We start from the raw sequence: 27652 nt of genomic DNA on the forward strand, positions 1-27652 counted from the left end.
TTTGTTTTCATGCGGTGAGCACTTGCAAAAACTACCTTCAATGATCCATTCTCGTTCATTCGGCGTTTAACTGCTTTTCCGTTTGCCAGTCGACCTATTCCTTTATGTTTATTATAAGTAGTCATCATTTGGTTCATTGGCCCAAATTTTGCATAATTAGTACGGTGATAGTTGATTGCAAATAGTTCTCGGTGGCGTAAACGTCTTGATGGTACATAAAAGTTTAATTTAGATAATAATTCTGGTGAATCATCTTTGTGAGAAACAATATCGTTTATAAATGAAATCATACCATATTCGCGACGCTCTCTTAGTGTTTGAATATCAATCAACATACATCTAGCTTTGTAAGATGGTAATGGAAATTCAGTCCAACCTAATTTGCGAAGAGCTTATAATAAAAATTGTTTTTGTACCGACTCTATCCTTTCTTCATGTACTGTTGAAAAAGGTGACCAAATTATGCTGCAATATTCAAGTATTGATCTAACATAGGCAATAAACAATGTTTTTATTGTGTATGGATCATTGAAGTTATAAGCGAAGCGTTTAATGAAGCCTAACATATTATTGGCTAATACTCGGTGGGAAACTCGAAAATGGTCTGTAGCGCAGATGCATGAATCGCGAGTTGCTTCAAGTGTAGATCAATGCGAATATTATTAAGCGTGTAAAATACGGCAGACTTCAGTGGGCTGGTCACTTAGTGAGAATGTCGGAAGGAAAATAATATTCAGCAGGGAACTTGACAGTGGTAGGAGAGGATAGCCGTAGCGGTAAACGCGCAGCTATTCAGCATTCGAATCCCGCTGGTCGAGGATCTTTCGTAATGGAAATTTTCTCGATGTCCAGGGCATAGAGTATCTTCGTACCTGCCACACGATATACACATGCAAAAATGGTCAATCGGCAAAGAAAGCTCTCAGTTAATAACTACGGAAGTGCTCATAAGAACACTAATCTGAGAAGCAGGCTTTGTCCCAGTTGGGACCACGAATACGATGGCTGTACGCAGTGGGAGACGACCTGGCGACCCTAAAGTATCGCTCAAGACTGACGAAGATTGGTCTCTTGTAAAAGGTTCAAAACGTATATCGACCAGGCTTGGAACTGTGACCACAATTTGCCACAGTTCATCGATTCTGTCAATCAACCAAAACACAAAGCAGCAGCATCAAAACCATCAGGTGCTACGCTGCCAACAGTTCACACACTGCTTGACTGTTTTTGTCTCTCCACTATGACCGTTTTCGTGCAGCCATTCCAAGGTGAATGATTGAAAAAAATGTTAAATAATTTATTCGCTAATATTTCGCTTGTGTTTACAATAAGTTGAAATCTATTAGCGCTAACAGCAAGGGCACAATCATTCCGTTACGATACATATAAACAAGTTCAATGTTATGCCGCCTTCATTGAGCACATTTCCCATCCTGATATTTACAATCGAAAAAAAAAAATTACCAATACTGAAACAACATAACCTCAGTCGAAGCTGATCCAAAAAGTTCTCTTAGTAATCTTAAAGGACATTAGTTCATTGTGCAGGTTTTTCTTCAGAAATGTGAAAGAGACTGAACTTGAAGTCGGGACAACATCTAATAGTCTTATAAGCGGTTTCTTCATCACCGCTTAGGCCTTAAACCTGGTTTAATCGTTTGGGTAAACGTGGTTTACGGTTTAAGCGAAGGTGAAGAAATCGGCCCTTAGGGCCGATTTCTTCACCTTCGCTTAAGCCGTAATCCACGTTTACCCATATGATTAAACCAGGTTTAAAGCCTAAGCGGTGGTGAAGAAACCGCTTATTAAATTAAAAAAAAAATAAGCATCTTGGATCTGAGATTAGGGATGATATTCGTCCCATAGAGCAGATTTGTATAGAATTTTGGAGGATGATATTAAGGAAATTTAGATGAGACGCATTATTAGATTCTGGTTGATGTGCTTGAAACAGCATGTAGAAAAAAAAAATCAAATTCTTCAATTCGAAGATCTACATGTTCTGAAAGATCATCCTGAGGAATTTTAAAGGGGATTCCAAGATTGATTCCAACTCCTTGCTAGAAGTTTTGAAACGCTTTGGGATCAAATTCTCTATTAATCGTTAATTCAAGGATTATTAACATATTCAAGGATGTTTGAAAGGCTTATAAGAACATGCCTGGATAAACTCCCTTTGAAGGTCATATAAACTAAAAAAAAATACAGACTCCTGAATAATTTTGTGCATTGCAAAAGATACCTACCTTGATACCTTGATACCTTGATGGCTACAGCGTAGCATCACGCCATTGCCGGGCGTATTGTAGAGCTCCATCTTCGTCGGTCTTGGGCGAAACTTCTCCAGTTGCCCCGAACGTTTAGGGTCGCCAGGTCCTCTTCCACTGCGTACAGCCAGCGTATTCGTGGTCTTCCCCGAAGCCGCCGACCTCTACCTGGTTCCCTGCTGAATATTATTTTCGCAATTCTTTCTTCCGACATTCGCACTAAGTGACCAGCCCACTGAAGTCTGCCGTATTTTACACGATTGATAATATTCGCATCTTTGTACACTTGATACAACTCGTGATTCATGCGTCTGCGCCACACACCATTTTCGAGTTTCCCACCGAGTATTGTCCGCAGCACTTTACGCTCGAAAACACCGAGAGCTTTCCGGTCTGACTCTTTCAACGTCCACGCTTCGTGCCCGTAGAAAGCCACCGGAAGAATCAATGTTTTATACAGGGCGAATTTTGTTTCGGTTTGCTAGCTGCGGGACCTAAGCTGGTTACGTAGGCCCTATTCGCAGCCGCAACACGTCTTTTCACTTCGCGGGAAACGTCGTTGTCACATGTCACAAGTGTTCCAAGGTAAACAAATTCTTCAACAACTTCAAACGCATCCCCATCAAACACTACCTCAGCACTTACACCACCATGCCTGACTCTATCTCTACCTGCAACCATGTACTTGGTCTTGGTAGAATTGATGGTCAGGCCTATCCTCGCTGTCTCCCTCTTCAGAGGCACGAAGGCCTCTTCCACTGACCTGCGATCGATTCCAATCAGGTCTATATCGTCCGCAAAGCCAAGGAGCATGTGCGACCTTGTGATAATAGTGCCATTTCTTTGCACGCCAGATCTCCTAATAGCACCCTCAAGTGCAATGTTGAACAGTAAATTCGAAAGTGCGTCTCCCTGCTTCAATCCGTCTAATGTCACGAACGAGGTTGACACCTCGTCTGCGATCCGAACACTTGATTTCGAACCTTCCAGCGTAGCACGTATCAGCCTAATTAGTTTCGCCGGAAAACCATTTTCAGACATTATCTGCCAAAGCTCATTTCTTTTCACTGAGTCGTACGCCGCCTTGAAATCAATAAACAGATGGTGAGTCTGCATGTTATACTCCCGGAATTTGTCTAGGATCATTCGCAAGCTAAACATCTGGTCCGTTGTCGAACGGCCCTCACGAAAACCAGCTTGGTATTCGCCGACGAAGGACTCCACGAGCGGTCTCAGTCTGCTAAACAGGATGCGCGACAGAATTTTGTACGCCGGATTCAGCAGGGTAATTCCTCTGTAATTGGCACACTCCAGTCTGTGCCCTTTCTTGTAGATAGGGCGGATGAGGCCATCCAACCAGCCGGTGGGCAATTCTTCGTCCTCCCATACCTTCAGAAGTACTCGGTGGATCGACTGGTAAAGCTGCTCGCTTCCGTGCTTGAGAAGCTCGACCGGGATCTCGTCCTTCCCAGCAGCCTTACAGTTCTTCAGCTCGCTGATAGCCTTTTTAACCTCTCCTATGGTCGGTGGGTCCACAGCTTGATCGTCATCATCTATGTTCATCCTGTTCCTCGCTACATTTCCATTCTCACCGTTCAACAATTGCTGAAAGTGCTCCTTCCACCTGGCAGCCACCGCCGTTTTATCGGTCAGCAAATTCCCTTCTCGGTCATTGCACATGGCGGGCACTGGTACGGTATTGTGCCGCGCACCATTGACCGTTGCATAAAATCTCCGCATATCATTCCGGTTCATGCTTTCTTGTGCGTCAGCTACCACACTTTCTTCGTGCTGCTTTTTCTTTCTGCGGTGGATTCGATTTTCATCGGCTCTCGCTGCCCTGTACCGCTCTCTGTTCTGTCGGGTACCGGCCACAAGCATACGGCTTCTGGCGGCATTCTTCATGTCTGTCACCCTCTGGCACTCTTCATCAAACCAGTCGTTCCGTCTTCGTCGTTGACCAGTGCCGATCACTTCCCGCGCCGTTGTTGTCTCAGCTTTATGGATATGGTCCCACAGGCTGTCGACGTCTCCAGCAACGTTGACTCTTCCCAACTTCTCGTCTAGTTGCTGACGGTACTGCGCAGCTACCCCATCAGTCGACAAGCGTTGTATATTGAAGCGTAGCGTTCTGTGTGTTGCGGAACTCGTGACGCTGGATAACCGCGCCCGAATTTTAGCTACAACGAGATAATGATCCGAGTCGATATTAGGGCCTCGGAAGGTCCTGACATCAATGACATCTGAGAAATGTCGCCCATCAACCAGCACGTGGTCTATTTGGGAGCAGGCATCGCCACTCGGGTGTCGCCAGGTGTGTTTGCGGATATTCTTTCGCGCGAAGTATCTACTGCTGATTGCCATCCCTCTAGCTGCAGCGAAGGTTACTAGCCGCAGGCCATTATCATTGGTAACGGAATGAAGGCTTTCCGTTCCAACGACGGGTTGGAAGAAATCTTCTTTCCCGATCTGCGCATTTACGTCGCCGATGACTATTGCAAAAGATATTTAAGAATAATTATTGATATGATTTATGGAAGGATTTTCCAGAGACCTTTCTCAATCTTGTGTAACATCTACAGCTTTTGAGCATGATCATGCTTTCAAAAATAATTTTACACTTAGGATATTACACGCTTTTTGAGGTCATCACAATCGTACAGTTTTTATTGCCTGGTTCACTCCTAATTGGACTATCACACAAGTTGTAAATTGCAGAACAACTGTGATAAAAGTACACGTTTGCAACGGATCGTCCCGACGTATTTGGTGAACTTGTTCCTTGAAGTACAAGCAATAAGTGCATCGAAGACTCTATCAGGATTCGACGTAACATTGAGCTGCTATCACACTTTGAAAGAGCGTGCACACTTTTGTGACGGTCCAATTTGGGGTGAAACTATCAATATCGACTCAAATGTATGTTCTGAGTCTTTTGCCGTAATATCCATTGCTACTCAGTTGAAATGGAGTTAATAGTCTAATGGCTATCACTTGTCCTTTGTGAGGAAAAGGTCATGGTTTAAATCACAGGCCCGTCCCTTTCATCGTACTTTGTTGTTGTATAGACCCATCTATCGCTTACTTATTTCTCTCAATATATATCATAAACCTTCATAGCAATCGCTAGAACCGGGAACGGGACTGGAAACCATTTCCCTCACATTCGATCTTCAATCATTGCAATATTCTACGCCTAATACATTGGCAATCTGCTAAACCAAAAAAGCATAAAACATTAGAAGCCTTCCCGATACCTATGCAATTTGCATTACCTTGCGCAGATGCAGTGGATTCACGGTCTGTAGCGGGCAAAATTCAATGCATCATCAATTACTCCCTTTTAACCTCACTGGTCAGCATTATAACGTGGCAGGCGTCATTGTTGCCTGAAATAGAAGGATCACCAGTAGTTACTTACAAGCTTAAGGTGTCTGGAGGTCTCATGCAATCATCTGGTTGATTCATTGTGTATAAAGAGCCCATGCTTCTTACGTCATGCTAGACATCACAAACAGGAGTGGGACATTGCGCATAATATTCAAGTAGTTGGAGTTATGTTTTCCTTTAACAAGCTACCCGTTCTTAAGTGAAACGGCTCTATGCGAAACGTTCATTATGCCAATCGTTCTTATCCGAAATGATCCACCTTCAAGTGTACACATCTATTTGATTGAATAATAAAAAAAAAACTGCATTTAAAAAAAACCCATTTGTAAAGTTTCGAGGCTTGTGATAAAACAATTCGAAACTACATTCCAACGTATACTCAGTCACGTTTCGATTTTATTGTGGACTTCTCTCACCCACATATCTGCGATAAACTTTGTGTTCGAATTTGATAAAAGAGAGCTATTTACAATTTGATTCCTAACCTTAAACTACTGAACTGGCTACCTCCCCTCCCCCCTCACAACTCCACCTGCCGCTGGATCCAATCGATGTAGGACGAGATCCGGGTGTACACGCCGGGGAAGTTCGATACTCCGCAGGTGCGGGGCCCGAACGAGACTAGACCGAGCAGCACGAACCGATCCCGGCTGGAGATGGCTTCGTTCATCAGTGGGCCTCCCGAATCGCCCTGGCAGGCGTCCATATTCTCCTGGCCCTGGACGCACATCTGGTTGCCCGAGACGATGATCGGATTGCGCGAGTTGACGCTGTAGCGAGCGTACGAGGTGGCGCACTGGGCCGTGTCCACGATCGGCAGACGGAGCCACTGGAGCGTTGGACTCGGGGAGTTGTTTCCTGGAAATAGATGGGAGGAAGTATGAGGGAGTGAAGCTTCAAGAATGTGAGATCATGAACTCACGGTTACTGGTGGATCCCCATCCGGCGATGATTCCAGTTTTGCCAGTCAGGTTTCTACCGTAACTGGAGTACTGGTCCATCGGAAGACACAGCGGACTAAGGATGTTGTAGACCTCAGTCGGTTGCAGCAGTTTGACCAGAGCGATGTCGTTCGCGTATTTCGGGGTGTCATAGTTCTCGTGGGGCATCAAACGATCGATCGCGAAGTCTTGGAAGCGCGAATTGCACCGGTTGTCCGTCACCGAGTTACACTCTAGATCACCCAATCGTACGCTGACTCTGTAAAAGAAAAGGGAACGAACATATCATTAAGAATTGAGTAGTTTCTTGAAATTCGTTCTGAACACTTACAACTCCAGTTCATCGATCAGATTCGTTACACAGTGGGCTACGGTAATCACGTGCCTATTGGTGATCAAAGATCCTGCGCAGCGGTACGTCACCCGTCCTGAGGCTGTAAAGAAAATTTCAACCACACATTAGTAGCGATCAATTACTGTGATCTAATATCGTACTTCGATTTCGATAAGCTAATCGCGCTATCCAGGGGAACTGTCCGGGGATCTCCGTCTCGCCGCCAATGATCCGTGTGTTGACGGACAACCCGCATAAGGCATCGTTGATGACCGGTGGTGATGCGGGGACTACCAACCGAGCAGTGGAATCGATCACGGATGGGATGGTAACTGGAGCGAAAACCGGGTCAACCTCAAGGCTAGTTCTGGTGCCACTGAACACCGATCGCGCCGGTGCCGTTGTGGTTGTGGTGGTAGTCGAGGTGGTTGTCGTAGTCGTAGTAGGCCGCCGCTGCCGCACTGCCGGAGCCACATAAACTTTCTTAGTAGGCCTACTGAACTCATCGCCCGGAGATATCACCGGTGGGCAGTTCTTCATGGTCTTGGGATCTTCGAACGACGTAACAAAGTTGTTCCTCGCGGAATTGCGGGTGCTAGAGCCAAACCCGAACTGGTTGCGATCGTTTTGCAGATATTTGAGGTTATCCGGGTCTGCAAAAGAGTTGCCAAGTCCGGTCTGGGGCCGCTGTTCTGCCTCATCTGCTAGCCAGGTATCGTCTAGAGGGCAGCAAATATTCGGTTCTCGACCCGTGCTGTAGCCGCAAGTTAATCGCTTCAGTTTGGAATTGAAACTGCTATAGCTGGATTTTGGTGTTCTTAGCATCTCCAAGATCTTGGGACAGTGTCGCAATTTGACGCATTCACAGTTGATTGACAAGGCCCGTAGTGCATAAGACGGAGCCGGCTCCGAATCTGGTTCATCCTGATCGAAGTGGTGCACAAAGTAGTGATCGAGAAGGGACGTCCCTCCGCTGTCGTGATCTTCAAGGGGCTTCCATGGTTCTGCAAGTACTGAAAGGAACAAACAATGCGAGGTTAGACATTATTAATACACATGACAGCAATACCGAAAGCGAGAACAGAATCAATCGCATTCTACATATGCCAACTGTAGAGCAGTTTCGACCGGCTTTTTGAAAGTGAAAACCAACGATGATCAATCATGGCAAATTCGTTCAATGTAGCCGGCTGCCGGTTGCTAGGTTACCGCCTGACCCAGTCATACGAATGCGGAACATATCCGCTGATGCATGAACTGCCACGTGCCAGTTAGGGCTTAACTGACGTCACAGTTACGCTTCTTATCACTACCTGAGTAGGCGTCAAAGGTTTTGCAATTCTTACATAGCAGGCGTCGACGCCAAATGCTACGCGTGACAGCGCAAACAGCACGAGACACAATTGGCCATGGTCAAGTTCACGAACGGATCACGATTCTAAATCGGATAAATCCTATTTTGAATATTGGGTGTCGATAAACGCCAGGTTGGGTGATCGCGATCATTGATGGTTTCCGTGAGCCGAGACATTATAGTCTGCAATTTTGCACGCCCCGTAAACGTGGATTGTGATTGGTCGGCCGACAGAAACGACCGCCACTAAGCGAGTCGCGTTGGATTTGGATACCGTAAAACGGGGTAACATTGATAATGTCTTGGAAGAAAATATGTTTTAAATATTTTTATTTTATATTTTTATTGAAGTTATAGCTTATAAGATTAGCTTGACTTTTCCCACTTTGAATCAACTTCAATTGTACCTATAAAGTAATGCTAGCGATGTATATAAACATCGTTCCAATAAGATCTTCCAACATAATAATCGATTGTTTGCTAAGTAAAACACGTCCAGTAGACTCATATTATTAGGCAGAATGAGTGTTTGAGTTCAACGGGTGCTCTTAGTTTAGTTATATCTTCTATCTTCTATATAAATAAAAATGAAATGGTGTTTTAGGCCACGAAATGGCTTGTGAACGGGCTACCGGATTTTGAAATTTATCTCAGAGTTATGTTCCTGAAGTGCTCCGACGAGTTTGAGTGTATAAAAACCGCATGATATTCACAGGGAAAGTAAAAAAACATAAGGGAGCTGAACTGTCATTTACCTATGTGACGATTTTTAAACAGTCTGTAAAAAAAGAAAATTTCTTCAAATGGTCTGTAAAACATTTTTCTACTATCATCATAATTATAGTGTTCATATTTATTAAATTATTAAAATTTGGAGGATATATTTGAAACTTTTCATATAATTATCGAGTTAGAGAGGTAAACTTGCATGGAAACCTGAAACAGATAAGATCGAGTTAAGGAACATCAAGATAGAGAGGTATCGGATTACAAAGGGATCAAAGTGTGCCAGATTGTAGGGCCTGCGCATTTCATCGAGTTAGGGTAAATATTGAGATAAAAAATATCGAGTAAAGGAGAGACTGTGAAATCAAAACTCAGTAGGAGCAGTTTTGGTTTACTCACACCCAAATCTCATTCATTGATTTCTCTCGCGAGAGCAAACTCACGCATGACATTTTGAAGCAAACTATTTCACTTGAGCGTTAAAAGTGATTAAAAACGATTCAATCATAACCCATCGGAAATCTGTAAAACCCTAATCTTATTGTTTACATTAAAAAGATTCGTTAAAATTTGTTATATTTCTAGCAGAAAAATAAAAAATAAGTGCTGCGCGTGAGAAAAAAAAGTGGAAATACTAGCCAATGAGCCACAACTCAGGCGTAAAAATATCAAGGATGGGATATGAGCATTTGAAATTTTCGCAACGCTGGCTAAGAGAATATTTCATAATTGAAAACGTTCATTATTCAACTGCACGAGTTTGTAGATCTAAAGGTCTGTACTGTATGGAGCCCTTGTAGGAACAAGACCATTGGCATATTTCGAAATAGTTCTGAGTTTTCTTATTAAAATGGCTGAGGATTCTTGTTTCATGACTAAAAGCTATCAGAAGACCACTTGTTACGTCTGTAGATCATAACACCGATATACGGAGTTCTTGAAGCATAAGCATAGATGACCGAATTCTATGAATGGGGCTTTGGATTTGCTTACCAAAACTCAGTGATGTACAAAAAAAGTGCTACTCTGAGTACGTCTCCCATTCTTTGCGAGTGACTCAAAGCAAGGTGCAGGAGACAACCAGTTTTTATGCGGGACAAAGCGAAGCTAGATTCATTACCCTTTCAATCTCTCTGAGTTAGTTGATAATGCACGCTATGAAAATTTGAGCTAGATATGCTTTTAAATCGGACAAGCCTAATAAGTGCTCCGAAAAAAAGTCCATGGCTCATTGCGAGTCAGTATTGCCAGCAGTGCAAAAAAAAAACATAATCGTGGACGTCTCTTTCGAATTTAAGGTCTACGCAGCAGCACGTGTACTACCGAAAGAGATCCCTGCTTTTAGGTCACTATTTTGAACATTTTGATCACTAAAGCCACTATTATTTTACTGCTCGGCCGCTACCAGCCCTGGCATGTAAAAAAAAGAAAATTCACAAACAAACTTCTGTTCGTCACAAGATTTTTTATCATTGCAGTTAAAGCTAGAATGGAGAATAATAGAGAACTTGGTTTAGATTTTGTTCATTAAATTACATAATTTATAGAAAAAATCACTCACAAAAATGTTATAAGTTACAACATACATGACAAATACCATAAGAGTTTGTAAGAATAATATTTTTTAAGAGATATTTGTTAATTCTCATGTTGTGATATTGAATTCAACGTTTGATTCACGTTTATAGAACAGCTTAGCTTAGCTTAGCTTAGCTTAGCTTAGCTTAGACTGACTACACATATCAATGGTTGCTATTCCGTGATTGACCGAAGTCAGTGAAAATGCACAAAGAATCAACTAGAAGTTTGGCTGGGATTGGCCATAATCTTCTTCAATGTGCATAATTCAGTGCCTCTATTTATACAGGGTCAATAACGGCGCCGGCCACGTCCTTGCAGTCAGGTGGGATTGGGGGAAGGAATGTTAGTGTGTAACCTTTGCTATTTGGAGACCGTGTTTGCCTCTGCATCTTCACAAAGGTTACTGGGAGGGATGTTTGTTAATGGGAAGGATCGTTGGGTCACAGGATTCACTTTGATAAGCGATTAGACCATGATAAATAATGATTTGTGAGATATATACATCCTTTTTTGTAAATATAATATTTTCATTTGATATGAACAATTTCTATGTAGTGGAAAATTATGCCGACACTTGAGGTGACGAACCATTCAAAGTTTGTTGAACAAATACTTAAATGTAACATTCCTACAGCTGTCAGGACGAAACCATGTGTTATTATATTTTACTTATTTGAAAAGAAAAAAAACTTGATTGGTTGGAACATCATAGAACACTCTTATTCTTATGCCGACACTTACAGTGGCGAACCATCCAAAGTTTGTTGAATAAAGTGAACTTTTCGCAAGTCTACACTTGTAGTGTCGAACCATTCAAAGATTCTTTCAATTACAAAAATAAAGGTAAAAAGGGGTGTTCTGAAAATAAAAAAAAATGTGAAACATAAATAATTCATGAATCAGAGTTTGTGTCGACACTCACAGTGACGAACAATTCATAGTTTGTTTAAAATTCATATTTACGTCCCACAATTGTAACGATTAAATGTGCAGTCATACATATTTTATAGATTAGAAATAGTAGCATGAAACGAGCTCACCAATTGATCCTTTATCCTTCACTGTGCAGCCACAATCCACTCTCAGCCTCACTCGTTTGCTCGGCTATATAAAAGCACTCAGAAAAAAATAGGCGCGCGACTCGAAAAGGAAAAAAAAACTTGGCTTTCTTGGCGCACTGCTCAGCAGCAAGCGTCAAGGTCAAAGGATCAAAAAGAACTAACCGATCACGCCACTTTTTCACTTACTAGACCGACGCGCGACATGTTTGATCCTGCCCTCGTCGCTGGCCCCCGTAGGAGCAAGCGTCAAGGTCGATAGATCAAACAGAACTCCGTTTGATTCACGTTTATAGAATATGAAAAAAACAGCATATTTGCCTCAAAATTTATGTAAAGTACGTATACAGGGCGTTGAATACCTCTAGGCGTTTAACCAAAGACGGAATAAAGATGATCAAGGAACAGAATTTTATGGCACATGTGGAAATAGAGCAAAATCTAGATTGCTGTGAAAAGTGTACTGCAATCTGTTTAACCTTGACACCGAGGGATCGAATGTAGAGCAGGGCTTCCCAACCGGTAGTCCGCGGACCCCTTGCGATTTAATAATTATTCCCCTACATATGAGGAATCTCTTATTTCGTTGTCTTAGATTTTACAAATATTTTAAAAATTTGTTTCTTGATAGTTAACCTACACAGTTACTGATAAAATGAGAAAGGGCAGCAGCTCACTGAGAATTCGAATAAATTTCAGTTTTGAACAAAGGAACTGCTTTTGAAATCGGCGATTGCGATGACGAATTCTTAAGCGATGAAAATGGCTTTTCATGTAAATACTTAAAAAAAGCATGAAGTACCGCAAAAATTTGGAAAAACTAAAATAAATGTAAGTAGAAATTTCTATGTTTTCGAAAATTCCGCATTCATCGCTTCTTCCATCATATTTTTGTCGGCATGATCGTGATTAAGTGATTTTGCATGAAAATCTCAAGCGTAAGAATCGTGGGCAAAACTCAATTTTTTGTTTCATATATGTAGTAGTGTCCTTGAAGGTAGTGCTTCGTGAGGCCCAAGCAGGACAGTTCGGTTTTGCGTCGACCGATCGATTTTGCTCACAATTTCGCGCGTTTTCGTCGCTGGAGAATTTTTTTTCCCTGTTTTGGAGCGTCTTGCTGGGTAGTGCTTCGTGAGGCCCAAGCAGGATAGTTCGGTTTTGCGTCGACCGATCGATTTTGCTCACGATTTCGCGCGTTTTCGTCGCCGGAGATATTTTTTTTTTTTTTTTTTCCCTGTTTGGAGCGTCTTGCTGGGTAGTGCTTCGTGAGGCCCAAGCAGGACAGTTCGGTTTTGCGTCGACCGATCGATTTTGCTCACAATTTCGCGCGTTTTCGTCGCTGGAGAATTTTTTTTCCCTGTTTTGGAGCGTCTTGCTGGGTAGTGCTTCGTGAGGCCCAAGCAGGACAGTTCGGTTTTGCGTCGACCGATCGATTTTGCTCACAATTTCGCGCGTTTTCGTCGCTGGAGAATTTTGTTTCCCTGTTTTGGAGCGTCTTGCTGGGTAGTGCTTCGTGAGGCCCAAGCAGGACAGTTCGGTTTTGCGTCGACCGATCGATTTTGCTCACAATTTCGCGCGTTTTCGTCGCCGGAGAATTTTTTTTTCCCTGTTTTGGAGCGTCTTGCTGGGTAGTGCTTCGTGAGGCCCAAGCAGGACAGTTCGGTTTTGCGTCGTCCGATCGATTTTGCTCACAATTGCTCACAGTGTCAGTTTTGTGTTCAGTCGTGAATGGATTACCAACTGGTGAGTTCGTTTCATGCTTATGATAACACATTTTTTCTTGAAAGCGTAACTTTTATGTAATATTAAAACAAACTTTGTATGGTTCGTCACTATAAGTGTCGGCATTATGCTATTTTCTTATACAATTTCAATATACATATATTTTTCTCTTTTTGACATTATTGAAAATTATCTTTTGAATTGTTCGACATTGTGAATGTTGACGTATTTTTTAAAACTTCTACCATATTGAGACAAAATGCACAGTAATACTCATATGTCATTTTCAAACAAACTATGTATGGTTCGTCACTACAAGTGTCGGCATTATTCCTGTTTCATATAATATAAAATATATACATGTAATTTTCAGTTTTCGTCATTGATAAAAACGTCTTTTGAATTGTTCGACATTATAGATGTTGACGTATTTTTTAAAGTTTCCTAAAAATCAAAGACTTCTCGAGACAAAAATACAAAACTAGCTTTAAATATAAGTCGTATATTTCCCCCTTGTCCATGGATCGCATCACCGACCAGAGGTGACCAGGTGACCCCTCACTAATAAACACCCTTCCCGTGGTGATTGTGGAGATGCAGAGGTATTCTCGGTCTCTAGAAGCAACAATCATTACACCCTAACATTCCTTCCCCATCCCAACTGACTGTAAGGACTTGGCCGGCGCCGTTATTGATTAATAATATTAGATCTGCTAAAATTGCACTTCGAGAGTAAGCGGAAACTCCCATCCCTTATTCATTTGGATCGTAGTGCAATTCTTACCAGTTCCGATCAATCACGGAGTAGCAACCATTGACATGTACAGTCAGTCTATGCTATGCTATGCTATGCATATATGTAGTAGTGTCCTTGAAATATTTCTCTGAAGATTCTTGACAAATATCTGACAAGTCAACTGGGATGGTACACAATTTATGTCACGCTAAGTTTCAACTTTTTTGACCCCCTCCCCTTTGTCAGGCTTTTTGTATGAGTCCTCTGAATTTTTTGTAAGGTTTGTCACGCTCGGCTTGACCCCCGCCCCGACTCGGAGCGTGACGGAATTTGTGCATGACCCCTAAGGACGTTTGGAAGAATTCTTCAAAAATTTACTTGTAAGAAGCCCGTTAGCAAGTTTCCTAAAATATTCAAAATAACTCAAAGAGGTCTTGGTGGACACCTAACATATATTTGGAAAACTTCTCGATGAGAGCTTCGCTAAATCTGATAAAAACAAGAAATGCCTACAGGAAAATCGTTTAGGATGAATATCTCTGATAAATCACTGGCTTTTCAACTACCTGAGCTTATAGAACTGTGGCAAGCTATTTATAGAACTCTTTTGATTTGGGTAGACTTTACGCAAAATTCTTAGTAGGTTTTGTAAATGATGATGCTGGTAAAAATTTGGTATGTTATGGATTACAGACGCGACTTTTGAGTGGCATATACAGAACATCTTTTGATTTACAATATAGACTTCCAAAAACTTGCATTTTGAGAACGATCATTTTAAGCGATCCGCGATACATTATATCAGCCATAAACTGATTAAATAGCATTACAACATATTTTAAATTTTGCTCATAAAATTACCCAATATTGGGTTAACTGTAATATACCAAAAAAAAAAGCGGGGGTTTTCCGCGTAATCAGATATATTTAATTATATTGAACTACAATATGTACGTTTTGGCAATTCATAAGTTTCTCCGTGAGTTCATATATGGGTCAAACCTTGGCTATGAAAATTATAATTTTTGCCCCACTATGGGTCACAACTGGTATCTAATTATTTATATTAAAACTAATACACCTCAAAGGATCCTTACAATCCTTTAATTTTGTTCCTTGTAATGAACGCTGAGGGGCCCATATAACCGTAGCGGAAAGCTTGCAGCTATTCAGCAAGACCAAGCTGAGGGTCGTGGGTTTGAATCCCGTTGATCGAGGATCTTTTCGGCTTGGAAATATTCTCGATTTCGCATGGCATAGAGTGTACTTCGTACCTGCCACACGCTATACACATGCAATAGGGTTCATTCAAATATTACGTAACGCAAAATTTGCCAATTTTGGACCCCCTCCCTCCTCCACGTAACAGCTTTTGTATGGAAAATTTTAAATTTTTGTATGGACCGTAACACTAGATAAGACCCCCTCCCTCCCCCTGTTGCGTTACGTAATATTTGAACAATCCCATAATGGCCAATTGACATAGAAAGCTCCATGTCTTAGATATTAACTGTGGAAGTGCTCATAAGTACTGGTGGTCTTCAGAAGAGTTGCAGAGGAAGTAAAGATACACATTTTTGCTGAACATCACAAGTTTGTAATTCTTGTGATTTTGAAGTTATTAGCAAATTAAAAACTATGAACTATGAAATCTTTAGAGGCCCATAACTCATGGAGTTGGTTCGATAAAATTTTTCTTTTAGTGGCATTCGAAAGCCCATACAATAGGCAACTTTTGCTGCAAAAACTGTGAGAACGTGTTTTTTGTAAATTGAGAAAATTCAAATCAAAAATACACTTAAAAAACTCAAAATTCGCCTGTAACTCACAAGATTCTAAAGTTAACGGCGTGCTGCCTTCAGCAAAGTTGCAGGTTTTAGCCAAATCTACAACTTTTTCATTTCAAACTTTATGGAGAAATGTGAAACAAAAAATTTACGACTTATAGGGGAACTTACGTAATCTTGGCAGTCTAAGCCGATGCCGCCCTTCATTTGTAATTTTCTCGGACATCAGCAGACAAATTACGTGTTTGTTTGTTTACATTTGTGCGCTGCTCAATCCTCTATCGATTCACACCGACAGACTTGTTAACAACTTTCTGGAAATGTTTTTGATTTGATGACATCTCTGGCGAAATTGTTTGTGTCGTCTCGAAAATCTCGTCAGCGGGAAGCTGACAGAACAAGGAATCATCTGAATGTTTTCACTGGTGTGTTTTGATAGAAAAATACTGTGTATTTGGCGTTTGAAATTTGGTTGCCGATAATAGTCGCATGGTGCCGAAGCCGAAAGTCTCCCTAATACATTTACTATTAGGTAATACACAATTATTCAAGTAGTAGCAATATAATTGTACTTTTATTCTATACATAATTTTACAAACTGCACACTTTTTGATAACCTTGGCTTCTTCAATAACGTTAGATTATTCCACCATTTACACAGTTTTGTTCCCCAAGACACTATTGAATGTATTCAGTCACAATAATAGCAGTCACAATGACGAAACATATAAAATTTCTTAAGTTGTATCGGCACAATTTTACATTTTGAATTATATGTGAATTATACCACGGAGTACTGATAAAATAATAATAAAGCCATAACACCATACAAATTTTACAACAGCAAGTATGTGAAAGCGACTTCTGATATACTAACTTAATGTTTTATAGTAATAAATATAAGGTGATTTGCATCTGAATCGTATCATCATTTTTTCATATTTTGTTTCATATTTCTCCAAAATGTGGTGTATGGAAGAGTTGTAGATTTAGTTAAATTTTACAACTTTGCTGAAGACAGCACGCCGTTAACTTTAAAATCTTGTAAGTTATAAGCGAATTTCGAATTTTTTAAGTGTATTTTTGAAGTGAATTTTCTCAATTTACAAAAATTACTTGCTCCCAGTTTTTGCAGCAAAAGTTGCCTAGTGTATGGCCTTCCGAATGCCACTAAAAGAAAAATTTTATTGAACCAACTCCATGAGTTATGGGCAACTAAAGATTTCATAGTTTTTCACTTAAATTTGCTTATAACTTCAAAATCACAAGAATTACAAACTTGCGATGTTCAGCAAAAATATTTATCTTCACTTGCTCTGCAACTCTTCTCAAGACCACATTCACGTAAAACTGAAAATAAAAAAGTTAGAACAAAATAACTGAATTTTTTGGGTCCACCCTAAGTTAAAACTTTCAAAATCACTTTACTCAGCTCAAATGAAGAGTTAGATCAAAAGTGTCTTCGACAAAGTTGTTGAAAATAACATTTTCTCGAAGTTTGCAGAAGAGTGCAGCCACGAATTTCATCAAACAAAAAAGTTTGAGTCAAAATTTTAACTTAAATAAGATGCAAAACTCAATTACGAATAACTTCTCTCAAGACATCGAACGTCTAAAATCGACGAGAACAGAGAAAACACTTTTTTCCGGGTAAATTGTAGATTCGGTCCATTGTGCAATGCACGCGTTCACTCGTTGACGTTTGAGCGGTGCCGTGTTATTTATGCTACCATAGCAACCAGTGAATTCGGCACCGCTCAAACGTCAAATTAGTGAACTAGTGGATGGACCTATGCACGGGTTCACTATTTTACGTTTTACCGGTGCCGTGTTATTTATGTGACCATGGCAACGAGTGAATACGGCACCGCTCAAAAGTCAAATGAATGAACTTGTGTGGACCGATGCACGAGTTCACTAATTTGACGTTTGAGCGGTGCCGAATTCACTGGTTTCCATGGTCGCACAATTAACACGGCACCGCTAAAACGTCAAATAGTGAACCCATGGGAGAGAGGCACAGATAATACACACGAAATATGACACAACACTTTTCCAAATTGCAAGATAATTCCAGCTCACTAACGACAATCAAGGCAGGCTTGCGAAGAATCGCTAGTTTTCTTTTGTTGTGTACCTTCGATCTTTCTGGACAAACTTGGGAAAAGGGCCATTGTTTTATGTGCATCGAGTTTTAATTTTGATTGGAAAAGCGTAAAAAGATGCGTGTTTCAATACTTTATTATTCGATCAAATTAAAAGATGCTATCGTGGCATTGCTTTTGGGTGTGCAGGAATTGATTTTCAACCGATTGTTGTCAACTTTGTTGAAATGCAAAAATATGTTTTGATCGATTACGCGCTTTTCTCATGTTTGTCCATTCTTTAAGATCTGGGCTCTCAGTGACAGTTCGTCACAGCAGAATCTCGGCTCACTATGACGTAAATAAATTTTGTATCGGTTTCTTCCTCCCAGGTGAACCCATGCATAGGTTCATAGTGGAGGTATTATTTTTCACTGACATCCCGATGGTTACTGCGATGAAATCAATTTTCTCATTAAGTGAATGGTCGTTACTTCCCGTTACAACAATAATATGTACAATGATTGCGCTACTAGAATTTTGAGGGGTTAAATGAAGTTGAACCGTGCTTAGTACCTCCACTATTGGAACATTTACCCTACAGAAATTATGGTATTTCGTTTAGTATGCGGTGGATTCCCCACTATCAAAGTGATCCGCATTATCAAAGATACCCCGTTTCACGGTATATCAACCGGAGAGGTGAACGCATGTGTTGACGAAAGCGAAAGGAGCGCGCCGAATACCGAATGCGATGACGGCGCGAAGGAAAGCTCCCAACTGATCGTTTCAAGGCCTACCACGCGGTGCCATACGTTGTGATTCTTTTTTTTTTTTGTATCAGGTGAAATGTTACCGCAGTAGTAGGCCTCAAGATGATGAGTGAGGGCAGTTGTTTGGTGCTGCACTTGGGCTACTAAAAAGACTCGTTTAAATTCAGCAAGTTTGGCGTTGTGAATGATGGTATTTACGGACGGAACGTGGCTGGAGCTGGTCTAATCTGGGGACGGAAAAGGAGATTTCGAACTGGTGTGATCTAGCGACGGCTAGCTAGCTATTGGAATTGGCTTCGCGATATGGGCTTATGCAATTTCCTCTAGTCGCGACACTGAATGAAACGGGGCCATGTACCTAGATTTGCAGAAGTTGAGTCACCTGGCGAGTTCGGTTTTTATGGCCTTCCGTTAGGTCTTGGTAGACGGTAATTGGATTATAGTTTACATCTATCTACGATCAAATTTTTACGATCATCGATACAGCGAGCATCGCTTGATTGAACCTTCAAATTAGCGCGTGAGGTAAAACTATTGAGCAAAGTGGCCTAATCTGCTGCAAGGTTTGTATAGAAGGGTTAATTCTTTCTTTGCTAAAAAATTTTACGGCTTGGTTCATTTTTCTCCATTCTTTAATATTGGCGTTGTATTTCGAAATAGGAAATTTACTTGCTTTTACGGCGAGATATTTCATATCTAACTCGCGCTTTTTGAAAATTTCTTCCGTCAACGCTGATAGAAATTTTCTGAGACATAAATGGGTTTATTCTACGAGTGGCGTGAGGTGAGAATTGTCGGTCTCGTATAGTGAGGTGATAATTGGGTCCTAAAATGTTTAATAAAATTTTGTTTTTATTTAATGATACGAAAGAGCATGTTACTGCAACTATTTTAGCAATTTTTCCCGCTCAAATAACGGCTGTATCATATTGAAACTTTAGTTTAAAAATTGGGTCCATAAATAAACCTTGACACTTTTGATCATGTGTGACGTTCGCTTAATCGACAAAAACACCACAGGGCTTTTAGTTTTAACACTGGGGTTGTTCCTATCTGACATTTTGGAAGGGACACGGAGAGTAAAATACACCAAAAATTTGAGTGTAAGCCAAGGAGTGTAACAAAATCTAAAAAAATGTTTTTTTGGACTTAAACAAAAGAAAAACATTCAAAAATTGAGTAAACATGTGTTTTTAGCCTAAACTTAAGCGTTTGGAATTAAAATTGGGACAGGCCTTTAGGACCCTAGTCTTGACTCGAGTGAAGGGACTCTCCATTTGATTTACACGGCGAGTCACTTCACTCGAGTCGAGGATTGTCACCTCGCTATACGAGACCGACAATTCTCACCTCACGCCACTCGTAGACTAGGCCCAAAAATCACTGTTCACGGCCATTTTCGAAAAAAAAAGTAAAAGTACGTAGGGCTCAATTTACCGAATCTATGAAATAAGGTCGAACGACAAAAGGTCGAAAGGGCAGAAGGTTTACAAAGAAGGAAAAGTTTCCAACCAAGCAAATAATGTTCGATCTTTTGTCCTTTCGACCTTCTGTCTTTCGACCCGTTGTCCTTTCGACCTTTTGTCTTTCGACTTTTTGTCCATAAACCAAATATACCGCATCTTAAAACTGGTACCAATGGTTAACCATTAGTGATTGTGTTACTTTTCCCTGAATGATGTTTATCCGATTTACCCCGAATGACCCGTTTACCCGAAAACTTATGCAGTTCTGAAAGGTGCAAAAATAGTCTGGTTGTGGTGCTAGGGTGGTGAACTAGAATGAACGATAAGGAGATATTTGATTGATTGAACACATGTTGTTATAAAGCCGAAAGAACAACAAATCAAACAAAAAAGGGTGCACAACGGATGACCGATAGTTCATTCGTCACCCGTATGGAGATATGAAAATTACGAGTTTCAAAACCATTTTGGGCTATTCGGGGAAACGGGGTCAAACTTAAAAAACTGATCCAGAAACACCACCGATGGAATCTGTACGACTTCATGGATGATCCCCCATTTATCAAGCGCAACTTCCGGTAAGGATCTTCAACCTACAACGGGTTTCTCCACACCGTTTAAAGTGGCTTTGCAAAACAGATGCAAACGCCTCCAAACATCTGCGTTTGAAGTTTAAAGTGGCTTTGCAAAACAGATGCAAACGTCTCCAAACATCTGCTGAGTTGAGCATGTGGAAATTCATCTGCAGCAAGGGCGGAATAAAAACAATTTTATATGAAAATGCGGGAAATTTGGACCAAGGATATGGAAATAAATCTAGAAAGATTCGCGAATCAGGCGAAACTGACAAAATGTACACAATTTAAGAAAATATAGCGTTGAAATTGTGGCTTGATTGTCTATTCACTGCACTTGAACTTTTCCCCTATCGATAATTTAACTATTCAAAAAACGCAAATTTGTAGAAGGCGAAACTTCACGTCATGCAAAACCACACACTTTATTGATTACGCCTGTGTTTTTGTTTATCAAAGTGGTGGGCGCATCTGAAATCGAAATCAAAACACGGCGAGAGTAAACGGCGACACTGCAAACAAAAAATAAACAAGGCGTACATGGCGGGCTTAATTGAAACCAGAATGTAAACACGGCGCAAAAGTGACAGGCGACACTGAGAATAATATCGATTATAGGCTCATAACATTGGGCGATACTGGCATTCTCGAGTACGTTTTAGGCGAAACCTTCAAAGATTTTTTGAGTACGAAATAGCTAGGGGAATTGTAGGAGATGTGTGTGATATTGATGAGGATTTTAAAACTAGGTTTATGAAATGTGTATTAAGGTGAAAAGGTTAAAGTTTGAGTATATTTTCTCCAATTGGGATTTAAAATCGTACATGAGAATTTCATTGATTATTTTCTCATTGTTATTGATTTGTCAGATAGGCCCTTATCGCGAATCTCTCTAGAAATGCGCTATATACAAAGTTTACATTATGAAGTTTTTCTGGCCTTTGTTTACCGTAAATAAAGAAAAATGGCTAATTTTATTCATAGCACATGATATTAGAACTTTATACGTTAAATGTTTATTTCCCGAATAATCATTTATCAATATAAAACCTGTTTATACTAGCCAAGCTTAATAAGCTAATATGCATATCAATGAGTGAATAGACCGAATATGGTTTTAGAATGGTATTTAAGCCATTTAGTATAATATTTTCTTAGCGTGTACGTTTTTGTTATTCATAGTCGTATTTCCATAATATAAACCTTATTTCAGAAAAATATTCAAGTCTATGGTGGGGATCCAAAAAAATTCTTGAAAGTGTGTCGTCCATATCTAGATGCTCTATAAGTTTATTTTCGAGATTAATCAAATATATTTTCATGCTCTTCGACCCATTACAATGTAAACAAGTTGAAAAAAACTGCAGGTGAGGGGTAGTTGATAAATTACGTCACGTACAGAAGAGGAAAAAGGTGGTTACAAGGAAACGTGACTAGCCATATAAAAATTGAAATCCATACAAAAAGTGCGATATAGAGGAAAATTGAGGAGGATGAATATGGCAAAACTTTGCGTGACGTAATTTATGGACGTACCCTGATAAAGAAATTGCAACATAAAGAATACAAATTTCAGAGGCAAAAGATGCATGCCAGAACTAAATCATTTAGAGACTTCACTTCAATTTTCTGCTCTACCACGTAAGTAAGATACAGACATATATACATGTTCATACATGTACATGTACAATTATGCACACTTACACCCTTTATACCAAAAACAAAATAAAATCTTACGTCAAATATTTTGATTATAAAAAAAAAACCAACAGATGTTTAAGAATAGTCTTTAACCTTTTAAGACTCGCGCCGCGCCTCAACTTGCCGCATTTTGAAATCAGTTTTTTAGTGTGGCGCTCCATTCTTACGATTTTTTAATGAACACAGCGCACTATTCACATGTTAGCTGCGACGCTCGTGGCCCGAGAAAACAATAATTTTAAATAAGTGTTGGTCCTGATTTCTACCGGATGCATAATACAACACCCTTGGTTTTGCGAATATCCCAGGAGCCTGACCACTTAGAAAGTTGGCGTCTTCGGCAAAGTTGTTCAGTAGCTCAAGGGCTATCATTGATCGTGCTGGTAGATTCTTAATTTTGCCAACAGGGTATGCTAGGGAGCACGAAACATTTGTTTTACAGATCTCAGGATCTTGATTACTTAGAAAGATGGCATCTACGGCAAAGTTGTTCAGTAGCTGAAATACTTTCTTTGATTAATCCTTGAAATTCGAGATTAGCTAAAATAATGATAATACACATCAACTTTGTCGAAGATGCCATCATTATTAAAGGCCAGAATACTGAAGTATCCGCAAAACAAAAGTTTCATGCTCACTAGTGCCGCCTGGTGGCAAAATTTTGAATCAAATAGCTCGAACAATGATAGTTCTTAACTTACTGAGCAGCTTTGCCGAAAATGCCATCCTTCTAAATGATCAGGGTCCTGAAATATCTGCAGAACAAAAGTAAAAGTTCCATGTCCACTAGTGCCACCTAGCAGTCAAATTCCAAAATATATGAGGTACCATCAGATAATGCATATACGCATTTATGATGCTGATTAAGGGCTTATTATTAGTGCTAATGGTTACTTGGGTAGCGCTCCACCTCCAGAACAATTTTACTGAAGACACCATGTTTCGAAATTATCTGGATTTTGAGATATACCGATTTAAAGTGGCATTTGTTGATTTTACCGCATCATAAAGAGCCATACTGTAAACAAAAATGGTTGAGTATTATTTTTAAGAAGATTCTTGAGGAATATATTTTGGTTTGGTGTCGATAGATATCTTTGTTATAAAATCATAGCATATCAATCGCAACTGTTGTACAAAGTACAACAGCGCGACAACCCGAAGGTTAAAAAGATTTTATAAAACTTGCCAGCTGATAATGAAAACATAACTATCAAAATATTTTTTCTGGGTCAAGTTATTAGTATACAATGTGGCTCGGATCTGACAGCGATCGAAATATATATTTGGCAATATCAAAATTTTGTCAGTGCTAATCAAAAGTTAGTCCTTCAGTCCAATGACAGTCAAATATTGGACTTCAACTATTACATGCATTACAGACATGAATATTTGAAGCCAACATTATTCGTCTATAACTGCATCACTGATGCATATGGTCTTATACACCGATAGAACCGAATCCACGCGGTCCAAGATTTTTGACACTAGATTAGGCCAGAATAGACTAATCCAGTTGCCTGCGTAGTAGTGCAATGTTGACAAAATTTTCTTTGTTTGCTGTGAGAACTGTCACAACATTGCTTTTGTTTGCTGTGAGAATCCAAATATAAACAGAATTGCTACAAAACAACCACTTCCTTGTTGGCCTGCCGTTGACCGAAAGCTTAATAGCGTCAAACAAACATCGTTTTCATTCTGAGGAAATCGACTTGTGTAAGATTGATTGTGCGTTGGTGTTCGTGACAGTTTGCTTGGGGACCTCTATACCTGGGGAGCATACGGAAGCGTGCCCGCTCAAATGTCACAATTCTTGCACCGAGCGAGTTCAGCAAAGAAGGATCTTTACTGCTACCTTAACGTGTCGCTGGTTCTAAAAAGTAAACAACCATACAATATAACGACCAAACAATGGTGAAGGCGCAATCAATTTTCTCGCAAACATTCATTTTGGGAATTTAGTAGAATTTTCTGATTAAATTGGCAACAACGCACTGCAGAAGCGTTGCAAACAATGGGCCGTATGAATAAAATGTAGTAAAGTTGAGTTTACTACATTCTCGGTAGTAAACGCTATATGTGGAACACGAGTGGAACATGTTTTTGTCATTTTCCTTTCTACACCTTTCGAACATACTACAAACAACGCATTGCTATGAATAAAGGTAGCATTTACTACAAAGCTACTGGTAGTTAGCTTCAGAGGTTGCTACACATACTTTGAGATTGCGGAATTGAATGGAATAATTTACTTTTGAGTAAAAATCATGGGAAAACGATATGAGTTTTGATATTTCGGAAGGTATTTTGAGTTTTGCTTAGGAATTCTGAGGTTACGAAAACATTCGCCCCGCCAATGCTGAGATTCCGGTAAGATTACCGGCAGTAGCAGTTTGTAATATCCGTGTGAATTCTGGCATTACGATAATTATGTTATTTTCTAGGAATTTTAGGATGTCGGTAGGAATTCAGATATTTATAATGTAATTTGGAATTTTACTTGTAAACTCTGACATCTCAGATTTCCTTTTGAATTCCGGAAATCCTGTAGGAACTTTAGGATTCCGATAGGGATGTCGGATTTTTTGTGATAATTCTGGAAGTTTAAATACCATTCTAGGAATATAGCGGAAATATTAGGAATCTGTTGTATACATAATATGTATTACATATACTATACTATACTATACTATACTATACTATGGGAATGGGATTCCGAATATTAATCTCTTGGAATTCTGTGGGTATCTTTGAGACGGTATTTTTGTAAGAATCTATGAGATTGCGGTGGGATTCCTGCGAATTATTGTGTGAATATTTGTAATTCTGAAAACCAATCTTCGTAATTATTGTAAAAACCTTTAAGATTCCGTTGATCTCCAGTTCCGTTGGATTTTCAAAGCAAAGCTTTAATATAAACTATTTGAATGTCGGTAAATATTTTATAGATTTCAATGGGTTTTTTTTGTGAAATCGACAAGAATTTTGATAATTTCAAAGGGAACCCTGGTGTTTTAGGGGAGATCCTCATTGAATTCTAACGACTACCAATGGAATCACTACAATTCCCATAAAAATCTCGACATTCTAAGTTCTAGACATTCCAAGGATACTATCAGAAACCTCACCAAAATAACGAGAAACTCGCAGAAACACTTAGAACTTCCGGAATTCAACATGCTGTTGAGAAAACACAGCATCAAAATTTTACCGCAATTTCACCAGAATCTCAGTACTGGTGCTAGAAAATATGTGGTTCCAAATTTGATAGCTGTAATCTCAAGATCTCTTCATAGATGTTAAGCTAGTATTTAAAAAATCATCAATCACTGGCGTTGGCGAAGGCCGAAAACCACCCAGAAAATTCTTTGATGTACCATCATCATAAAATCATAGACATAAAGAGAATACCAGACTAATCGAAAAATTACACTACAAATTTTGTCAAATAACAGCACCTTCATGATTTGTGCAAATTGTCGCGTAATCGATTAGATTCCATGCATTTTCTTCATATGCATGATTGTATTAATTTTAGGCGTCACTCTGAATAGATTGTTCTTTACGTGCAGAATCACTCTGCACTCTGAATGGAAATTTCTTAACGTGCAGCTTCAGTCACTGCTCATGTTCGAAAGTAGTAAGTACTACATGTTCGAAAAGTTTTTTATTCATACCAAAAGTGTAGTAAACTTTGTGGATTTTGTTTTTGAGTAGATGCTACATGTAGTAAAGTTCAAAGTTTTTTATTCATACCACCCAATGGGTGATATGAATAAAAAACTTTGAACTCTACTACATGTAGCATCTACTCAAAAACAAAATCCACAAAGTTTACTACACTTTTGGTATGAATAAAAAACTTTTCGAACATGTAGTACTTACTACTTTCGAACATGAGCAGTGACTGAAGCTGCACGTTAAGAAATTTCCATTCAGAGTGCAGAGTGATTCTGCACGTAAAGAACAATCTATTCAGAGTGACGCTTAAAATTATTACAATCATGCATATGAAGAAAATGCATGGAATCTAATCGATTACACGACAACTTGCACAAATCATGAAGGTGCTGTTATTTGACAAGATTTGTAGTGTAATTTTGCGATTAGTCTGGTATTCTCTTTATGTCTATGATTTTATGATGATGGTACATCAAATAATTTTCTGGGTAGTTTTCGGCCTTCGCCAACGCCAGTGATTGATGATTTTTTAAATACTAGCTTAACATCTATGAAGAGATCTTGAGATTACAGCTATCAAATTTAGAACCACATATTTTCTAGCACCAGTACTGAGATTCTGGTGAAATTGCGGTAGAATTTTGATGCTCCCCGTGTGTTTTCTTAACAGCATGTTGAATTCCGGAAGTTCTAAGTGTTTCTGTGATATTCTCGTTATTTTGGTGGGGCTTCTGATAGTATCCTTGGAATTTCTAGAACTTAGAATGTCGAAATTTTTATGGGAATTGTAGTGATTCCATTGGTAGTCGTTAGAATTCAATGAAAATCTCCCCTAAAACACCATGGTTCCCTTTGAAATTATTAAAATTCTTTTCGATTTCACAAAAAAATCCCATTGAAATCTATAAAATATTTACCGACATTCAAAACGTTTATATTGAAGCTATGCTTCCAACGGAACTGGAGATCAATGGAATCTTTTTACAATAATTACAAAGATTGATTTTCAGAATTACAAATATTCACACAATAATTCGCAGGAATCCCACCGCAATATCATAGATTCTTACAGAAATACCGTCTCAAAGATACCCAAAGAATTCCAAGAGATTAATATTATGAATCTCATTCCCACCCCAATTCTAGAGTTTTTACCAGATTCCTAATATTTCCGCAATATTCCTAGAGTGGTATTTATACTTCCAGAATTTTCATAAAAAATCCGACATCCCTACCGGTATCTCAAAGTTCCTACAGGAATTCCGGTATTCAAAAGGAAATCTGAGATGTTAGAATTTACACGTAAAATTCAGAATTACATTATAAATATCTGAATTTCTACCGACATTCTAAAATTCCTAGAAAATAACATGATTATCGTAATGCCAGAATTCACACGGATATTACAAATTGCTACTGCCGCTAATCTTACCGGAATCTCAGCATTGGCGGGGCGAATATTTTCGTAACCTCAGA

At 39.6% G+C, this 27652-nt stretch overlaps 1 protein-coding gene across 1 annotated transcript in view; it reads right to left on the reverse strand.

Annotated features, from left to right (window-relative positions):
* Nucleotides 1–6033: 6033 nt before the first annotated feature.
* The window catches only part of LOC5565925 (serine protease easter), a 28169-nt gene continuing 6550 nt past the window's right edge, over nt 6034–27652 (reverse strand). Inside the window, exons 2-5 of the mRNA XM_021838229.1 lie at nt 7094–7945; nt 6930–7032; nt 6580–6857; nt 6034–6515 (exon numbers count right to left, since the gene is read on the reverse strand). Coding sequence (XP_021693921.1) covers nt 6178–6515; nt 6580–6857; nt 6930–7032; nt 7094–7945 — 1571 coding nt within the window. The 3' untranslated portion in view covers nt 6034–6177. The remainder of the gene's footprint in view (nt 6516–6579; nt 6858–6929; nt 7033–7093; nt 7946–27652) is intronic.

Source organism: Aedes aegypti, chromosome 1 (genome assembly GCF_002204515.2).
Source record: "Aedes aegypti strain LVP_AGWG chromosome 1, AaegL5.0 Primary Assembly, whole genome shotgun sequence".
In the NCBI taxonomy this organism is placed as follows: Eukaryota; Metazoa; Arthropoda; class Insecta; order Diptera; family Culicidae; genus Aedes; species Aedes aegypti.